General features: G+C 45.0%; 1 protein-coding gene across 3 annotated transcripts in view; it reads left to right on the top strand.

The window, feature by feature from the left end:
• The first annotated feature begins 2,348 nt into the window (after positions 1-2,348).
• The window catches only part of MAGI2 (membrane associated guanylate kinase, WW and PDZ domain containing 2), a 2,816,921-nt gene continuing 2,798,078 nt past the window's right edge, over positions 2,349-21,191 (top strand). For all 3 annotated transcript variants that reach the window (XM_086967329.1, XM_086967327.1, XM_086967326.1), the window contains exon 1: positions 2,349-2,886. In XM_086967329.1, coding sequence (XP_086823455.1) covers positions 2,589-2,886 — 298 coding nt within the window. In that variant the 5' untranslated portion in view covers positions 2,349-2,588. The remainder of the gene's footprint in view (positions 2,887-21,191) is intronic.

Genomic DNA, 21,191 nt, shown 5'->3' with positions numbered 1-21,191 from the left:
AAAACTTTGGAATTAATGGTCTAAGTTTTATCACAACTCTAATCAAAATAACCCCCCAGACATCCTGTTGGCTTATTTCAATATTGAGGTGGTCCAGTCTGGGGAGTTACGGACCCAAGCCTTGCTTGATCACATTAGAAGCTGCAATGAGCATAATATGCTTCAGGTCTTCTCCTACACCTGCAACTGCAAGTAATATGAGTCCTGCCACATGTGCCCAGGCCCGGATATCAGCTGAAAGAGGAATCTCCTCCAAGGCTCCGTGCTTCGCCTTTCATGCCTTCAGTTCTACATTAAAAAAAACTTTGTGCATAATGCCACAGACAAAGTATTTATTCAGAGATGCCCCTCAGATTCAGAGTGCCAGTTTAGAAATTGTGATTTGGAGTATCATTGTTCGTTTCCCGCACTTGTAACCTTCCCTCATGGTCTTCCTCTGTACCTATCTTAAAACCCTGAATTGGCTTTCGATTTGGAAACGGGCAATCTTTAAGCTATGCTAACTGACTCATAAGGGGTTAGACAAGTCCCTTCCTGCCGGTCTTCATGCTAGACTCTGTCACTATCAGCCCAGCAGACTGCCCTTCTTCAGAGTCTGAGGCTGTAATGCCAGAAACCGGTCCCCGGAAGCTTGTTTCCTTCCCAGTAAAAGAATTGGCTTGGTAGTTTGGTCTGCCCTGTTCCCATGATGCACTGGGCCAGGGACAGACTAATTTGCATGTAGCCAGGTTCTGAACTGGGATGGTGCAGTGAGCTAAAAAACGGTGATAGATCAAGCCCTGATCTCTTGACTGGGTACGAGTGTTCTGCTTAATTCAGATACTCTGCCCATCACCACCCCCCTTTTCTGAATTCTTCTTCAGAGTCCACGCATACGCACCACCAGATCTACTGGCACATCTTTCTCTCAATTGGCCCCTTTCCAGTGAAACAAACTTCCTTCTCATATTTGTTTCTGCTCCAATTTCACAACATGCAAGAAGTTGTTAAAATCGTGGATGTTCTAAAGTGCCCTCGTTTCTGAATATCTAGGCTCCGAGATAATCCTTCGGGAGTGAGTCACACCCTATACCAAGTATGAATGACATAACATAACACAGCAAAACTTCAGAATTCATTGCCAACCAAACAAATTGTCCTGTCCATCGGATCTTTCACAAAGACTAGAAGACATTCTTGTCCCCATGCATCTGAGACCCATGATTTGTCCACCTATTGACTAGTTCTATATGAGGCCCTACTTCATGCTTTGCAGCGAAGCGACCTGCCACATGGCTTACCAGACAAATAACTATACTACAGATAACTAACAGTCAAAGGACCCGCCTCTCTCACCACTGTGTTCCATTTGAAGAGACGTATTGCTGCTGGCCCTATGCAAGATATGCTCCCTCGAGTCATAAGAGCCTTCTTCTTACTGTGTCACAAATGCAACACACTCTTGATCCTCGTGTACCTTACATCATCACCGTGACGCTCAACGCCCATTCCTCAATAATGCATAAGTCGCAGTCCATTTTACCAAATGTCCCCACCACTATGCAATGACAACACTGCGCTGTATCTCTGAAAAAACTCCAGCGATTTTAGACTTTTCAACAATACAATTGGAGCACCTCACAATTAACTCCACACAACACACCTGCTTACATGTATATATATATATATATATATGATCAGAACAACCCTGCGGTCCTCTGCATGGTGACGAGGCATCCCTGATTGGCCAGGAGTGTCCCACACACTGTGTGTTTTCTATGTTGGTGAGCGCTTCCATGGGGTCATTCTGCACCTCTAAGTCAATGCAACATTGCGGCTCTACCTATCTGTTTGTGGCATGTCCCGGTTTTTCGTTTTCAATATCTGCCTACCCTATCCTTTGCTGGTCTTTGTTTTTAACTCTGGTATTAAATTGGATATTGCGTTTCGTCTGCGCGTAAAGGTACTTCCGTGCGCAAATACAGGGATATAAATAGATGAACTAATAGAGCCTGCTATCCGTCCTCTATCAGCTGCGATTAATTAGGGAGGCGACGTCACGCCCCCCCCTCCCCTCCCCCTCTCAGACTCGTGCAGAAGCAGGGGGGACAGCCCGGCTGTCGCTGCAGCGCCCCAGCCCTGCTCCATCGAGGTGCCTTCCTGCAGCCTGCATCCAGCAGTATGTTTCCCATCCCAGTATCCCTTCCCTTGCCAACCCTCTGCCTCCCTCTCCGTTGCCAGGCGCACACAAGCAGCCTCTCTTTCGCACTGCACTACCGGGTCAGGCAGCGGAGCCTGCAGCCAGTCCCACTGCTCCTCCCACCCCCTCTCTGTTTCCATCCCTCCCCCTCCTCCCCTGTCTGCTGCCAGTTACTATTCAACTAGTGCACACACACCCATACGTACACACACAGTTACAGCTGCTACAAGGGATGTCAGCTCACAACACATCCATCACACACCCGGGCACTGCGGGCAGGCTCGAGGCAAGAAGCAGCTGCGGCTCTCACCCCCTGCTGCCCGCTCCATGATCCGGAGGGGTGCACCCTAGCATCCCTGCCACCCACAAGCACGCACCACCCCGACCCCCGCGGCCACCCTCACCTGCCATGTCCAAAAGCCTGAAAAAGAAGAACCACTGGACCAACAAAGTGCACGAATGCGTCCTGGCCAGGAACGGAGAGGGGGAGCTGGGCTTTGAGATGAGAGGGGGCGCGGAGAACGGGCAGTTCCCCCACCTGGGCGAGGTGAAGCCCGGCAAGGTGGCATATCAGAACGGCAAGTTAGTGCCGGAGGAGCTGCTGCTCGAGGTGAACGAGACCCCCGTGGCCGGCCTCACCACCAGGGACGTGCTGGCCGTCATCAGGCACTGTAAGGACCCCATCAGGTTGAAGTGTGTCAAACAAGGTAAGGCTGCTGTGCTGGCGTCTGTCCCGCCGCCCGGGATGCTGCGCGGCTGGTGCTCGCTGCGGCTCCTCTCACTTCAGCACTGCAGGCTCACGCTGGCGCAGTGGCAGCCGCACTTCAGGCAACTTTGTTTGGGTACTTAAAATACTTTACGAAGTGCGCGTTGGGAGGGGGGCAGCGCGGAATTCCTCAGGTAAACGAGAGCAGGTGAAGCGGGGTGGGGAGTGTTAGTGCCTTGGGTGATGCGAAGTCAATCGGATGCGCATCATTGTCTCGAATCTGCATGGGGAGCACAGTTCTTAGTGAGGAAGGAGTTAAAATGTGAGTCAGTCCGTAATTTAAGAAAAATGGCTGTGAAAATATTTCAGGAATGCATAGGCTGGCATCAAGCTGGAGAGGTAACTGGAAGTGGCAGAGTGGCACAATACAGAAGCGCACTACTCCCGCGTGCCCTGCTGTGTTTACGTTGTTTGAGAAGCTAAAAACGAAGCTAACGGGAGTCTTGGTTGTGAATTATGCTTGTACTTTTGTATATATTTTGAAAAAAAAACTCATGTTTGTACTGAGGCAAACTTAATTCAGAAACAAATGTGAGGGCAACTCGAAAGAAAGCAACATGGCTTCAGTTTTGAAAGAAATAAACACTATCTGGCTCTACTTTGCTAAAGTTTTGACAAACTTTTGGAATTGCTTGTAGTAACTGTTGTTTTGCGTTGCGGCCTGGACAGTGGGAGCTCGACATGCTTGGTAGCTCAATGGCAGGTATTCTGTGGCGCAGGGTGACAGGAGGGCGCGTGCCAGCCGAACTGCCGCTCTTCTTCCACTGTGGGACAGTGGGAGACTACTGCCTTGGGGGCTCTGGGCGTGTGCTTCAGGGGCGTGGTTGCCGACAGTGCAGCAGGTGCAGTGGCCCCGGGCCCTGGGGTCCGAGTGCCCAGTACAGTCCAAGTATAGCATCATGCCAGTCTGTAGCCAAGGGATGCCCTGCCTTCACTAGGGACTCTGCCACCTTTGCTGCGTCACTAATGAGCTTGGTGGGATGCCACTGTGAAGAAAAGAGAAGATGTGATAATCAGATAGACTGCACATGTCAAATCATGCTATGCGTAGGGCTGCTTCATGCTTACGCTTATGGACTATAGTGCTTAGAAACAGGCACCCGGGTGTTGGTGGACGCAGTGCTCCCACGCAGATGTTTATTTCTGTATTTTTCATTTTTACACTCTTCGAGCAAGCTTATCCTTTTACTTGCAAAGGTGTGCCAGCATCTATGTGCTTGAGGTGCAAAATGTTTCTGTTTACAAATTTACTTTTAATCAAGGTACACCGATTCCTTCATTTGTTACTTTATACATCTATTTATAGATAATGTGTTTGTATATGTAAAACATTTGGACTTTAATAACTTTTGAGTTAGCGTTCAAATGGTTAAATCCATTTACTCCAGAGGAAATGAGTTTTTGGGTTACTTGTAACTTTTGCAAAATTTGACATATCTTCAAAAAGCTTTTAAATCCGTTTTCTTCTGCAAAAGTTTACTCTTGTAAAAATTGGTATCGATTTATAACAAAGGGTAAACGTTATACGTAGTTCTCATTTGATGCGTTTTCCATTGACATTTCCACAGTTATATTTTCGGCTGGGCTACTGCAGAAAATACCCGACTGGCACTGAAGAAAACTATGCCACTTGTTGACTGCAGCCAAAGTATATACCTTTACAAAAAACACCAAATTCTCTCAAGAAACTAGGACTAAGGGATATTTTTGTATTCTATTAAGATAACATTCGAACCTACTTTAACAAAAGTATCCTTTCAAAGTTCATGAAAGCCATAGCTGAGGAGATTTTATTGGAATGATCCCAAACTAAACAAGCATTTGCAAAACCAATACTTCACCAATACTTGATTTGTTTCGTCATGAGTTGTCATGGGAGCATCTGTCCCTCGTCAATATAAAAAAATCCTAAAAGCAAAAATATATATTTTTTTCTCAAAAGCACACATTGCCATTGTAGTCTTGGCCATCAAGCTTGCTACTTTATGTGCAGATGTGCTCCTTGTGAAAGAACAAATTGCCATATCTCTTAATGAAGTTAGTCAATGACTTAAGTGGGCTGACCTATTACTGCATGCTGTAGTAGGCAGTAGAAACATGTGAGTTACATCACACAACTGACCAATAGAGGAAGAGGTCTGTTTAAATCCACTATAAGTTATATATGTATATATAATTTGCCAGTGCACATTGCAAGCAGAATCACCTTTATGTATTTAAAGACTCCTGAGTAGGAGAGTTGACCTTTTTTTCTGTGGGGCTGTGGGGGGTGGTGAAGGCTCATCTATTTGTGGCTATAAGTGTTACATTCAAGCAACTGTAAATAGTTGCTGATTCCATGTGGGATCATGAATTTCAGAGCCCGTTCATGAATCTGGGATTTCTTAATTTATTCCTGGACAGCTATATATGCGCATGCTTTTTAGGTTTGATTTGTATAGCATCTGTGTCATTTATGGCCAGAATGTTGTGTTCCATATTTACTTTAATTGAATTTGGGTCAGCTTTCTTTAGCCTTTGACGTATTTGCTCTACAACATTCAGCCATTGACATACTGCACTGCAAGTCACATTTTGGCTTAACACCGAAGTATTTCGCCTCACTGTTTTCCTATTGGCTATTTGAATATGTCCTTCCACCTGCAGTGTAATTCAGGTGGGACTCCACCATTGCAATGTATAAGGGACTCATTTTACAGTCCGCAAGCCGCCCGGTAGCAACGGTAAGCAATCTCTGACAAAAGCATCAGAAAATGAATGCTACAGAAAGCATTGGCAACGCCAATAGACCCTGCCTTTGCGGGCTGATTGGTTTTATCCATTCACTGTGTTTAAACGCTTCCATGGCAATAGATCCTAAATAGTGTTGACTTAACAGCTTATTTTGCATTGCCATTTCAAGGGAATGATTGCACATTGTAACCATCACTCCTTATTGAATTTGGAGCAACATCAGAATTTCAAAAATAATAAGCGGCAAGTGTTGAGTGCACATGCTGTAAGCGGGTTAGGTATAAACAACAACAAAGGACTACCACTATGTTAGCAAAAAGGGGAAAGTCCAGTGTTGAAATAACAATTCCAAAAAAGTATAAACAATGTTACAAGACAAGTCCTTCCTCATTAATATTCAAAGTCACTTTACAGGTCACACCAAAAGAAGAGGCTGTTCACAGCGCAATGGTAAATTGTGTTGTGGCCGGCCTGTTTTGAAACTCCGCCCCTGATTATCTTTCTTCACTGAAAAGTATTTACAGGCTCCTGGTGCATGAGAGGGTGAGCTTTGAAATTCTAAGCTTCGGAAATATTTTTTTTCAGAAATGAAATGGTGGATGTGTGTGTTCCCAGTTAGCTGAAGGACAGGCCACTGCATTGCCCGGGCACACACTTCATAAGGTCTAGCAATGAAGGCTTTCTGGTTCAATTGAAGAGGGTTTGGCAAAGAGCTCAAATAGACGAAAACACTATAATTATGAGTGGAATGCTTGAATTAATCTCAGACACTGTTAATTACTCTGAACCGCAACCCAGTCCTACCTTTTTTTGCCGACCATCCCCCTCAGGTATAAGCCAGCCATATGCAAATCAGTCTTGTTTCTGCTCCTGTAGGAACAGGTCAGTCTGAACTGCCAGGCCTTGTCTCCTTTGTGTGGGACCACAAGCAACCCTAGATCGGTTTCGGCCAATTTAGTTTTCTTCAGTGGGGTGCAGCTTGAGCCCTATGGCATTATCGGCATGGGAGCTCAAATATGCACCATCAGGAATGAAAATGAACACTTGAGATTTAATGTGCATTTATTATGTTGTAGGAAGCCTTTCAAAATCTATCTTTTCTGACGAAATGGTTGTTGATGTGACTGTTAGTGCTTTGTTGCTTTTTGGGGTTGATAGGCCTTCACAAATGACAATAATGTTGATGAACTCAGAATTCTGCAGTTGATGGGATTTCCCACAAAGCTTTCTGTCTTGATGGGTTGAACTGAAGATGAGACAGGTAATGCACTATGTCATAATGGGTGGATTTGTTCTACACACTAGTGGTTTGCCTGGCCAGGTGATTGCATATTTTTGGATCTTTATGCACTGACTGTCTCTCACTCTTGGCGCTTGGTTAACCCCTTGCATACTGCCGCGATTTTGCGCCTGTGCGGCACATTCCGATCGCGGGTGTGGTCATGACGGCCAGGAGCCGTCATCAGCACACGAGCACTGTGTGCCATGACGGCTCCCGGCCGTCATCAGCATGCAAGGGGTAAAACTTTATAACATTGTAAAGTAGGGGGAAGGAGTCATTGAATAAGATATTGGGATTCAGAGATAAGTCTGGTTTCACTTCTTAGGGTGTGTAGAACTGATTGTCATGGGTGACAGTAGGTTGAATAATGTTGAGGAAGCTGTCAGTGTCTGATAGGCAGTGGGTGTTTTGGTTATTCTTGGGTGGTTGTGGGACGGTTCAGGGATGCTGTGCGATGCAAGAACCATAGCTTGGCATATGCTTTTTGGGTATGGTATCTAGGTATGTTTTCAGTATGTTGGATCTACTGCTTTCAGGCCCATCATGACTATTTTGTTCACTCAATCTCTGCTTGATTTAGTTTCATATGAGTTTTTTTGGGGTGTATTTATAAAGCAGATACTTACTCCTGTGGGGCAGTAGAACACTTAATATAAAAGGGATAGAATATATTTCAGAGTTTGTAGGCTAAAAAAACCATACCAAACCTTGTTAGCTCAAAGAAAAACGAGTAACGTGTTTACAAGCAAGCCCATGAAATGGGAAACAGCAGGTTAGCGTGGAACTTGAGGAGGTGATGGACGAGAAGAGGATATGTTTCTAACATGAACTTTACTGAAAGTCGACTTTTGGACGCTAGAGTGTACAGCATTATTTTTTAGTTATCACAACATGATCAAAATTACATTTAGTAGCAAAGCTAAAGAAACAAAAACAAATCCACTTTAACCAATTAGCGATTTCTCTGTAATGACAAAAAAAGCAGCAAAAGTTGTTTTATTCTTTCATTCATCTCTGGCTTCAAGTTGCAGCAGAACCTCCTGGTAGCATGCCAGCACCCACATCTTAGAGCTCATCCATGCTTTGTATCATGTTAGTGAGAGTTCTCCTGAACAAAACTTTACAAAAACGAGCATATTGATTTTAATTTTTGTGCAAATCTCTTTTTCACTTGCTGATAGTCTTGGTTTATTAGGGTCTGGCCAGTTTCTAGGCATGGACTGATACTTGTAATGCACAAACCCCTAACAAAATGACTTTGCAACTTTTTACAAACTTCTCAAATGGATCCATTCTTCGATAATGATTAGAGGCAGGAACATATTGTAAATAAGGGTGTCGAAAGCTTTTATTATGTGAGCGATGTCTGATGTGAGCGATGTCTGATGTAGCTCTCGATTATTGGCATTCAGCAGTTTGTGGAGTTTCCTGCTCCACCACATGTTTGTCTTAGCATCATTTTTCTCTGCAAAATGGCAAGTGATAGTTGAAGCTGAAAATGGATTTGCAACTGTGAAATTCAAATACTGGAAGTTCACAATAGAAACACTTTGGACATTTGTGCATCCCTAGTTTTAATTAGGCTTGTTCAAAACTATATTTCTCTGGTTTAGTTTAGCAAAATCCATCTTTGTGCAAATTCATGAATTTTAATTTTTTTAAATTAGCTTTAGATATGCCTCGGACTTTATTGGGGGAATATTCTCACACAAAACCTATTGTTGTTGACTTTTTCGTCCCATATATGGAAAACATTCTAATAATTTCTTCTCTAGAACGTCATAAATTTAATGAAATGACATCTCACAATTCAGCACCCTTATAGTTTTTATTTTTAGGTCTGGCTGAGGGCCCACTTTCGCTGTCTGAGCAAACTCTGGTTTTCCCCAAATATCATAATACAATACATACATGTATACACTTATAGAAGGACTTTCAGTTAGCCATCTTCATCCGTTGGACTGTTTTTTGGCTATTCACATTAGGCTTCCACCTATCACAGCCTAGAGCAAGAACCGTGGGACAGCCAACTTAAGTAATTGGCTCTCTTCATTGTGGCGCCCTTCTTCTGCACATGCACTAATCGACCTAGAAAGTACTTATTTCAGTGCTAGCGCTGGTAGGCATTTTACTGCTTTCATTAAATTTTGCATTACTTATTTTTGTGGTTGGCTCTCATTTAGTGATTTTTTTGTTGCTAATACATGCTATATTTAGACGGTAACATTTTTACTTTTTATTACTTTTACACTTTTAGTGTCTGTTAAATATGGTTGCACAAAATAAAGACATAAAAAATCACAGACTTGACGAGGTCAGCCCTGTTGTCTTTTCTAATGCATGCTTTACTCATGAATATCACAAACATTGCTTTTATGGCAGTTTTGTGATCTGTCTTACTACATACGGTAATGAAACGACTATTGGCATGATTCGGCTGTGTCAAATTGGCAAACTTTTGAATGCTCAGCACTGTTAATTCGAAGCATTGTGTATCAGTGGCTCTTTTTGTTTGGGTTGGGGTGCAACATAAACTTTTTTTTAAACAATGATCACAATGCTTGATTGTTAGCTGTGTCCTAAATATTTGCTCTAAATAAGTCTCGCCTTATTCAACACACTGCATCTAACACAGTTGCATAAATATGCATGTGGTGAGGCGACGGGCAAAACCCCGCGCCTCACCGGTATTTGGCTCGACAACAAAAGGTACAGATGAAGCTGTCTAAATATTTACAAATCAGAGGAGACCAAAAACGACCCTCCTTCTGGGTACCTATTTACTGCTAATTGCTTCTTTTCAAGTACATTACGGGGTACTGGCAAGTGCATTTTCTTAGCAGAATTTACAAAAGTTTGATGTAGCCGACTATTAGCCAGGTTCTAAAAACACACCTTTATCTAGCTGAAGGAACACTCTAGTCTTTTCTTTTCGGTAATTCATGTGCCAATTAAAATGAATTAATTTCTTGTTCCCCAGTATTACCATGGGGCACAACAAAACTGCTTGTCTATGCCACGATAATGTTTCAAAAGTTTGAGATAACATAAAGTTTTCAGAACACAGGAAAGCATTGTGTCAGCAGATATAAATATAGATTTAAAATGAATCCACGATGCCTGCTCATGCAAAACTCTTCCCTGTATCCAAAACTATCCACGGTAGTATAATATTTTGTTTATCAAAGTCAACAATTTTAGGGAGACATAGATGTGGATAGCAGTAGTCCGGTCAATGGCATGCATTTTTAGGCAGTAATGGAGACAAAACGCTGGGGCAGATCGCACTAGTGCATAAGATGATGAAATTGATAATTACTTACTGGTGATCTTCATTAGCCTGAGTCTTAGTACTCCCCGCCGCAGTTAAAACCGCATGAGGCGCCCCTCCTCCCAGAGACAGAATGCTGTACACACTGAATATCCTTAAACCTGACCCACCCAACTCAGTCTAAGCAACGTGAGGATGTATATAAGATTCTTTTCTGCAATTCCTCAATGAGCAAATTAGAATACCTAAAGAGTTTTGCTGAAGAACAAAAACTTTATTGATAATATTTCCGCGATCACAATTATTTTACCCCATAACAAATTTTAGTACTCTAGAACCAAAATGTATTGTCCCCTAATGGCAAAAGTTAGTTTTCCACTAATGAGTCTGTAGAAGACAATGTTGCATCACTGCAAATTTAGTTTAAAGGAACATCATTTGCTTCCTCCAACGTTTCTGCAGCCCTTGTGGCGGATCTATCTTGTAGGCAGCTTAGAACCTAAAGCTCCATGGCAACAAAAGCCGTATAGATAGTCTGCTGAACCCATCTACTAAGGCAAACCATAGACATTATTTACCCTTGTCTGCTAGGCAAAAAGAAAAAAAAAAGAGAATTTGACCTCCTGAACTTCTTTGCTCAAGCTCAGGGTTCTCCAAAGCCGGTCCTGGAGGATCGGATCCATGCCAGATTTTTAAGATATCTACATTTATCTAAAAGGGGATATGCCAAAAATCTGGCATGGATCCAGCCCTCCAGGACTGACTCTGGAGAACCCTGCTCTAACTAAATAAACTAGGAGCATACTGATCACATCCAATAAAAATGGAATTCTGTTCTCCCCTCCAGACTAGTAGTGTGGAAGGACAATTTCTTGTTCTAATTGAAATTGTGGCTTAACTTTATATTTGAACCTACAGCCCAGGTTGAGAATTGCCATATTGGAAAAAAATCTGATGTATGGGTAAGAGGTGACAGGGCCCCTAATTCACCCAACCTGCAGGCTGACATAATAGTCGCAGGGAATACCATTTTGGCTGTTAGCCACTGCAAACTTGCTGACTCTAATAGTTCAAAGGAGACCCTTGAAGGCCTTTTAGGATGGGGGAAAATCTCAAAGAGGAGCTACCAATAGCTGAACTGGGCTCTTAAGCTTAAAATTCTTTAGTAATCTTTTCACAAGTCATCAAAGGCTCGCTAAAACCTCTAACAGCTGCCCATTGAAAAGATAGAGTTGAAGGGAGAAACATTGTTCTAAAACGATCTAAAGTCACAAGAAGTAGCCACTGAATTCTTCAAAGAACACTACTTTCAAACTTACTGCAATGTTTTGAGAAAGCAGATTAGGTAGATACTTCCCTGGGCTCTTGAGTAGAAATGGTAATTTCTTTGGAATAACCCAAGTGTTGCAACCCCTCCTTTCAACTTCCAGGCCAACAAATGTAGTACTTATAGTGCTTTGTGAGACAATCAGAGATACCTAATTAGAGAAAGAGATAGCAGAAAATGAGTACACTGTTCCGCTAACGTCATTAGAGTCAGAATCCATGTCCTCCTGAATGGGGCTACTAGAATTACTTCAAGTCTGCCCTCCTATAGCAAACTGGGGAAATGGAGATTGGGAGGTAAGGTACACAGGAGACCAGTCAGCCAAGATAGGGCTTCTACTGCCCATCTTGGCTTTCCCATGACTAAGTGCAAAACTGTTGGAGCAGAAAGTTGGACAGGGAAGTAAAAAGATTCACCCTCAGAAACAGTGGCGCCGGGTAAATTTACCAGGGAGGACGGTGGGGGCGACACATGCACAAATTCACACTCATTCACACCCATGCATTCTCACACACACTCACAACACTCACTCACAAATACACATACATACATTCATACATACACACATGCACACATCAAACATAAACACATAAAACTTACCTTAACTGCAGCTCTCTGAGAGAGAAGCCTTGGAAGTCCCAGGAGGGATGGGGCTGCTGCCTTCTGAGGAAAGGCAGCAGTCCCTCATTTGTCACAGAGTGAAATGGGGTCAATGAAACTGCTGACCCCACCCCACTCTGTGACGAGGTGTCACTGATTGACCCTCTGCCCTGGACAGTTCAGGGCTCAAAACTGAAGCGCCAAGGTCAGAGGCAATCAGTGACGCTTCCCCTTGTCACGAGGGGGAGGACCTCAATACACTTTTGCCAAGCTGAGTAGATCACGCCCAGAGAGCTGGCCAATCCTCAGCCAGGCAAAGTGCAGCTCAGGCAGCCAAGAGAATGTGCATTTACCATCTGTTGTGACCTTTTCACTCCTGAGGCGGAAGCCGGGAGGTCTCTCTCTTTCTTTGTACTTTTAAAACTGTGTGTTAGACTTTTTAAACGCTGTGCATCACTACTCTTGATTAATAAGCGCTAGAGATTAGAGACTTCCTAGCGCTCCTTGGCGCTTCGTTGTTCCTTCACCCCTCCTCTACCCCCGGACCGCCCTCGGCTGAGCACTGACGCCGAGGGCTGGGATCTGGCTTTGGCGGCCATATTGGGTGTAGGCCAGGCCGTTCACGCGCTCTAGCAGCGCTATAAAAAGGGAACTGAATCCCCGCCTAGGGATTACCATCTGTTGTGACCTTTTCCCTCCTGAGGCGGAAGCCGGGAGGTCTCTCTCTTTCTTTGTACTTTTAAAACTGTGTGTCAGACTTTTTAAACGCTGTGCATCTCTACGCTTGATTAATAAGCGCTAGAGATTAGAGACTTCCTAGCGCTCCTTGGCGCTTCGTTGTTCCTTCACCCCTCCTCTACCCCCGGACCGCCCTCGGCCGAGCACTGACGCCGAGGGCTGGGATCTGGCTTTGGCGGCCATATTGGGTGTAGGCCAGGCCGTTCACGCGCTCTAGCAGCGCTATAAAAAGAACGTTCCCTTCTCCGCGCAGCGGACGCGTACAGTGGACGCGCCGGACCTGCGCCGGAGTCGTGCCAGAGTCCTGCCCGTCTACGCCCGTCAGCGTCCCGGAGGCGTATGGCGCGGCAGGTTGGCTCGATTTTCTAACACACGTTCTCTAGCGCTACCATGAGACGCTATTCGTCCCAGGAGCTTCGATCACTCCAAAAGTCCTCCTGCGCCTGTCATACTGTATTCCCTGGTCGCTATAGGGGCAAGAGCAAATGTCCGGGATGCGGTTGGTATCTCGCCAGGGTCCCGCCTCCTATATCTAGCAGGGAGGTAGGGAACGCAAAACATCTCTGCTTACTCCTTAACACCAGATCTGTCGCAGACACGCCCAGGAAATCTTCGATCTCCTAGTTACTGAAAAACCTGTATGCCTGATGTTGACAGAGACTTGGTTAGGCGAGTTATCACACCCCGATATTGCCACTGCGATTCCCCCGGATTATAACATCTTTAGGCAAGACAGAGAGATTGGAAGAGGCGGGGGCGAGGCTCTCGTGGTGAAAAAAGCCTTCACATGCTCCATCATCCATACGGAGGCCATCACGGGCTCTGAATCCCTTGCTTTCTCCATATCCCTGTCATCCCAACAATCTCTGAAGGGGCTCGTAGTTTACAGGCTCCCTGGCCCGACAGGATCCTTCTTTGAGGAACTTCAATCGATAATTTTGGCGCTGACCTTAAGAGCGGAGCACTGTGTACTGGCCGGAGATTTTAACTTCCACATGGAAGAAAGCTCTGACCCGGATACATCTAAAATGATTGACATTACAGCTCCTCTAGGCCTGTTCCCCTATCTTTCGGGACCGACTCACGACAAAGGCCACACTCTGGATCAGGTCTTCTCTACATCCCCGGTTGAGGTGACGGCATTGTTGCCGGTTTTATGGTCCGATCATCGACTAGCCTATTTTTACATACCAGGCACTAGGAAACCAGCAACCACTACTATGAGACATCAGGGAACGGCATCAAGGGCGTATCATCGGGTAACGCCGGAGATGCTGGCCCAGGCCTCTCAGGACCATCCCGTCTCCTATACCGGTGATGTGGACAAAGATCTCGAAACCCTGCAGATGTGGTTAACAGATAGGCTAAACGATCTAGCCCCTGTGATTCCCCCCAGAACCACATTGAAACGGGTCTCGGCCCCTTGGTTCACCGAAGCGCTGGCGCACTCCCGCAGGCAGTGTAAAGTTGCCGAAAGGGTGTGGCGGTCTCAATATGATGCTGAGGCAAGGCTCACCTTTAGGACAACTGTCAAAGTCTATCACCGGGAAATTCTTAAGGAGAAAAAGGGCTATTTTGCCAGGAGAATCGAGGATGCAGCCAACTCCTGTAAGGAGATCTTCTTGATCGTTAGAGAATTTACGACCCCGCGCCCTATTTCGGCCCAGGCTGCCCCCTCTGAGTCATGGGCTGCCACCCTTGCCAACTTTTTCATCACTAAGATTAAGTTGATACAGGACTCCTTTCCTATTAGGCCGGTTGATGTCTATCCTAGCCTCGTGGATGTGCCAGTCCACCCCACTCCATCAGGCCCAATCTTGGCAGTTTTCCCGCCACTCTCGGCACCTTCCTCGTTGGCACTCATGACGAATCTGAAATCTGGTTCACCCCTTGATCCTTGCCCGGCCAAATTCTTGGCGAAAATGGCATTGATTGTTAATCCTCTGGCCAATCCGCTTCTCAACCTTTCCTTGAGTCAGGGGGTGATCCCGCAGATATGGAAGCAGGCTATGGTCATCCCCCTCCTTAAGAAACCGAGTCTTGCCCCGGAAGTCCCCACCAATTATAGGCCCATCTCGCTTCTTCCTGCATTGGCTAAGATCCTGGAGAAGCATGTACAGCCGTGCTCTCCAATTTTTTGGAGTCTCATGAGCTATTACATGCCTCTCAATCTGGCTTCCGCCCCAACTTTAGCACCGAGGCGGTGCTGCTGGAGGTATCAGAGGCCATCAAGGAGTCGCTGGATTCAGGAGGCAAAGCTATGCTGGTCATGCTTGACTTGTCGGCGGCCTTCGGCACCGTCCCTCACGAGGGTCTCCTCGCAAGACTCTATGAGATTGGTCTGAGGGGGACGGTGCTCAGCTGGTTTCAATCTTTCTTAGCCGACCGCCGACAAACGGTCTGGGCCTCTCCTAGCTCTGCCGAGATGCCGCCACTGGGAGTCGGAGTCCCTCAGGGTTCCGTTCTGAGCCCGACTCTATTTAAGATCTTTATGACCCCACTGGCGACACTGGGGGAGTCTTTTGGGGCCCAGATCGTATCCTATGCCAATGATACCCAGCTCCTCTTCACCTGCCGGAAGGGAGAAGACTTTGATGGAGTGAGTATCCGTGAGTGCCTTGGGGCTGTTTTCAAATGGTTCCAGCTAAACAGCCTCAAGTGCAACTCAGATAAATCTGAGATACTCTTCTTCGGCTGTTCATCTGACCCGGACTGGCATGGATGGTGGCCTGCCGATATGTTCCCCCCAGCGCACTCGTCCCAGTCAGCCAAGAACTTGGGAATCAAGTTTGACAAGGGGCTGACGCTTAAATCCCAGGTTTTGACTCTCTCAGGAACTTGTTTTGGCATCCTTAGGATGCTCCGGAAGTTCTTCCCTTTGCTCTCTGAGGAGCACAGGAGAACAACGGTTCAGGCCCTAATCGGCTCAAGATTGGATTATTCTAACATCCTATATCTTGGCTTGCCGGAGTACCTCTTGCAACGCCTACAGGTGGTCCAGAACACGGCCGCTCGAGCCATTTTCGGCCTCCACAGGCGGGCCAGAGTCTCTAGCCTATTGCAGTCAACTCCATTGGTTGCCTATCCGGAAGCGGATAACATTCAAGGCCTTGACACTGGCCCACAAGGCTTTGTATGCCTCGGGAGCCCAATACCTTCAAAGGAGGCTCGCCTTGTACCATCCGGCATGATCCTTGAGATCGGAATCCCTTTTTCTGGCTGTGGTTCCCCGAGTAAAAAAAGCCCGCATCGGAGGGTGATCTTTCAGGCTGCTAGCTCCGCAGCTGTGGAACTCTCTTCCTTTGACCCTGCGCGGCACATCCAATCTGCTGGCGTTCAGGAAGGGCCTAAAGACATGGCTCTTTGCCCGCTAGGGTGTCTCTTTTTTCAGTTTTGAACTTCGGAAGCCTTCTGTTCCTAACTTCTATTGTTATGCTTTGTTTGTCTCCTTTTGGTCATGAAATATAAAGCGCCGGGACACTCCTTTGGAGTAGCTGTGCGCTATAGAAGACCCTTTTAACATAACAGCATAACATAACATTTAGCACTAGCACAGCTCCTGGCTGCCTGACCTGAACAAGAACAGTGTGTGTCAGTTTGTCCTTTGTTCAGCCTGACAGACACTCTTCCTGCCTGGAAAAAGGTGAAGGGGGGGTGTCTCTCAGCCCATATGGATGGGTTGCTGCTGCTCAGAAAGCTGAATGTCATCACTAATAGCTAGAATGACTCCCTCCTTAGGTCAAAGTTCACAGAGGATAAAATATTAAGCTGCCTAAACAAGTGAAAGGGGCTCCTTGAAACCAAAAGTGGTGGAGCACCAAATTGTCTTAAGTCAAAAAAACAAATATCCTCTTTGGCAAAGTCAGACAGCTCAATTAAAACCACACAATATATTTATACCGCATCATCAGAGCATAAATGTACAACATCTCAACTGCTTACAGCAGTATTTATTTATGTCATAAAAACAATTTAAAACATATTTGTGTTAAAAAAGCATAAGCAAATCTTTGCATATTTTATATACACTCAATACAAAAAAGAATATAAAAATACATTTAGGTCAAAAGAGAAACATATAGGAGACACATATAATTTCTCAATATTTATGTAATTTATCACTTGTCCGACAGCTTTTGCCCTGTACAAGGAAGTCTGTCAGTCAAAGAACACAGAGCAGCATCCAACTTCCAAATTCTGAGCCATAATATTCTCCTTGCTGTCACAGATAAAGAGGGACCAGCAGGGAGAGAATGCAACACGTACAACCCATCATCGGGAGGAAGAGCTATGAACATTTGGTGTACAGAGAGGAAAGGTTATAGAAGGGCTAACAACTGTTTTATTGGAGACTTTACTGTTAACTCAATTGTTATTCCTTGTTCTGACCTTCCTCCGTGGGGTTCAATTGACCCTTAGCTTGGGTAAGAATATTGTGGAAGCCTCTAACTGTGTGCAATCACACCGCATGCGGTTTTTATTATTCTTGTATGTTGGACGTTAAGTCACAATCTGTCTGTCTATATATTCTGCTTATGTGATATACATGTCCTACTGTCTTTCTACAGGTGACCAGAGAACCTGAGAGCAAAGCTAGTAGCAAGTATGTGTTTAGTTTCAATAGTGTTTGCAAGTGGTGTATACTTCTATAGGATCCTGTGCATGTCCTGATAAATGCCGTGTACTCTCAGGAGACACCTTGCCAGAAACCAGTTGACACTTTGGCAGTGGCGGTTGGTGACTGGCAAAAATAGTGTGGTAACATTTTTTGCAGTTTTTTAAAATATTTTGAGTGCACTCGACCCGAATGTATCAGGGCACTTTACAGGAGCGCCAGTTGCATTACAGACGGGCGCATTCATTTTTCAGGTATGGGTAATTTATTGGTGTATTGTAAAGCACTCTGACACTTCCGGGTAGAGTACGCTCTATATAAAAACTCATAAATAAATGATTGCCCAGAATATCAGCACCGGGTTACCAAATGGGTTATTAATTTGTTTTATGGATCCTTAGTTAGTAAAGTGCCTCCCTGATTTCAGGGTGTAGGCCGCTCTCTATCAAACCATGGTTTTGGAGAGTGTGGGTTGTCCACCGATGAAGCATGACACCTGGCAGGTATGTGAGTAAATCCCGTCAACTTTATTTGTATATCCTGAAGAGTGATTAGACGGACAGGAAGAAATTAATAGAATAAGACTGTGAAACATCCTGGTTCGAGTGTTCTGGGGATGTGTTCATAAATGACTCGGGTGGCCTCTTTGTGAAAAGGATTATATTGGAGGCTGTGTCTCCTTTGAGGCCCTAAGCCTCTAGTTCCCCACCTCAGAGATTATCTTTTGGTTTTGTTGTTTGGTCTTCTGAATCAAGACATTTATCACTGGTCCAAACAGCTTCTGACCTTTGAAAAGAAGTCTGTGAATCAAAGAATGCTCAGAAGCATCCAACTTCCATATATTTAGCCATAATATTCTCCTTGTTGCCACTGAGGCATCTGCTGGAGTTAAAGAAGACCAAAATTAATCAAATGTTGTGCCCAACAAACATCTTGCCAGTAAATTCATGTTCCTCAAAATAACTTTAGGATCTTCTCCTTCCTGCAGACTGTGAAATAAGGGCTTTAATAAAGTTTGGGCAGCATAAATCACAAATAAACTGGTTTTAATGGCAAAATGTGATGCGGCTTATGTACACTTTAGAGTACCCTTTACTTTTTTATTGCAAGAATCGCCTACATGAGATTTCTCAGAGGCCACTGAAGAAGAGAAAGGACAATCTGGGAAAGGACTGAGCTAACTTTTGGAACTTGTGCTTTTAGAAGCTAGCTCATTTAGGAGACAGCATCCTGTATCATGGATTTTACTTTTGTATTTAATAAGTTATGATTTCCTGAGTGTCCTCTTCTTCCACATAGTGTCTCCTTTGTGTACACGTAAGGTGCTCCATGCCTAATGTAAGAATACTGCATTGTTAGACCTGGCATCATTGGCATGGTTTTCCCCTAACGTTTTGCTTTCAGACCATCTGATTTTGCTGACTTTGGTTTTGCTGGCCTTAGGACTCTGTGCACTTTACCACTTTACCACTGCTAGCTAGTGCTAAAGTGCTTGTGCTCTTTTCCTAAGACATGGTAACATGGACTTATACCCAATTGGCATATTTCATTTACTTATAAGTCCCTAGTAAAGTGCACAACCTGTGCCCATGGCCTGTAAGCTAAAAAGTACTAGTGAGCCTGCAGCACTCATTGTGCCATCTACTTAAGTCTCCCTTTAAACATGTCTCAGACCTGCCACTGCAGAGCCAATGTGTGCAGTTTTAACCTGCCATTTCGACCAAGCAAAATAAGCCTTTTGCCAAGCCCAAGCCTTCATTTTAGTACATATAAGATACCCCTAGGGTAGGGCATTGACAGCCCAGAGGGTAGGGTGCAATATATTTAAAAAGTAGGACATATTCCTTTTAAGGTTTACATTTCCTAGTAGTGAAAAACTCTTAAATTCATTTTTCACTATTGCAAGACCTATCACTCCCATAGGATAACATTGGAGCTGCCTTATTACAAGTGCAATTTCCAAATGGGAAGTGAAGACCAGTTCATGTTTTGTCTTTCTGGAATTTAAAATCCTAAAATATGGTGAACTTGGATTTTAAATTACAATTCTGAAAATATCACTTTGAGAAAGTTGGCATTTTTTTGCGCTAGCCATTTGATGCCTGCCTCCTGTCTCTGGCTCACATGACTGGTTGTAGCTGACAGTTGGGTTTTGTGTATTCCTCTTAGACAGCCACACACAATGGGGAGTATTGGTGTGACTGATGGGCCATGACTGACGGGATGGATGGGAGTAGCCTGGCCAAGCCACCTTACACTTAAATTGGCTGTGTCCTGTCTCCACACAAAGAGCTGCCTATACACTATAATTAGTCCGGAGCGACGGCTAGGAATAGGCAGGGCATCTGTGCAATTGAAAGGGATTCCTCTGGAAGCTTCTCCCCACTTCAAAGGCACAGCTCTGTATAAATACTGGATCTCAGACACCACCATTTCAATACACTTCTAGACCTGTGAATACTCTGCCAAGAAGAAGGACTGCTGTGCTGCTACAGGGACTGCCACTCTGTTGCCACTCTGTTGGACTGCTACCTGGGGAAAAAAACTGGACCTGCAGCTTCATCTTAAACCCAGGACCCCAGAGTGACTAGCGACTAGTCTGTTGGCCTCATGCTCGGAGCCTCAAGGTTATTACACTCTCCACAACCAGCTCCTGGACCCAGCTGCAGCGAGTTCCTGTCACCCTAGTGCCGCCTTTCAGGTTGTGGACCTTTGGTGTGGCTCACCGGTTCATAATTCAAATTTTTGGGGTCTGTGAGACCGTTATTGGGCCTTTTTGCACTGCTCACGCAAAAATCAGCAGAAGCTGCCTCCGGCCCATCTCTTTGAACAGCAAGCATCAATCACCCACAGAGGACCGCCAACGTGAAGCACAAGCCTGCCCGTCTGCAATGCCTGGCTTGCTCTCCACACAAGGCTGGTATCCGCCCACAACCCCCTCCTTGCTCCCCCGACCCTCTCCAACACAAACGGATACTTGCCACAAAACTTGAAGGTAAACCATTAGCAGGGCTAATCTGGTGTTGTATCCGACCTGCGTGCCATTGTGGTCGGCCTGAACTTTTGACTTTGACCTGGTCAATCGCGATCAGATAGCAGTGGCTAGCGCTTTATGCTTTTATGCTCTATTTCACACTTTATTTCGTTAAAAATTCATAACTTTGGTTCTCCGGATTTGGGTTTTGCAGTTTTGGTCTTGTTTTACTTATTAACTTAACCTACATTGTTCTAACCTGGTGTGGGAATTTATTTTTTGGTGTTTTCACAGTTTTACTGTTTGAATTGTTGCACAAATACTTTACAGATAGCCTCTACGGTCAACCTGCCTGATCTGTGCCAAGCTACCAGTGGGTTTAGCACAGGTTAATTTCGGATTTGCTTGAGCTTTAACCTGAAAAAGATTGCGGTTGTTGCTGGACCAGGTCTCACAACCCCAGTCAACCAGTGATCCAATTTCTCACACCAACCCTGCTGCAAGCAGTGATTTCCTGTTTTGAGGGGTTTCTATAGTAACACAATCTATTCTTGCTTGATTTGTTCCTTTATAACCCCCGGTGCACAGTCTCATCTCTGTTCTCATGCTGCAGAGGGACACACACATCCAATTCTTTGAAGTGTAAAGCAACTAGTAACCGGATCACCTGCAACTCGTTTCACTGCACCCCAGCTCAGCACATTGA

Source organism: Lissotriton vulgaris, chromosome 1_1 (assembly GCF_964263255.1).
Source record: "Lissotriton vulgaris chromosome 1_1, aLisVul1.2, whole genome shotgun sequence".
NCBI classification, from domain to species: domain Eukaryota; kingdom Metazoa; phylum Chordata; class Amphibia; order Caudata; family Salamandridae; genus Lissotriton; species Lissotriton vulgaris.
Note: the sequence above shows the minus strand (reverse complement) of the source record. Positions and strands in the feature narration are given on the sequence as shown.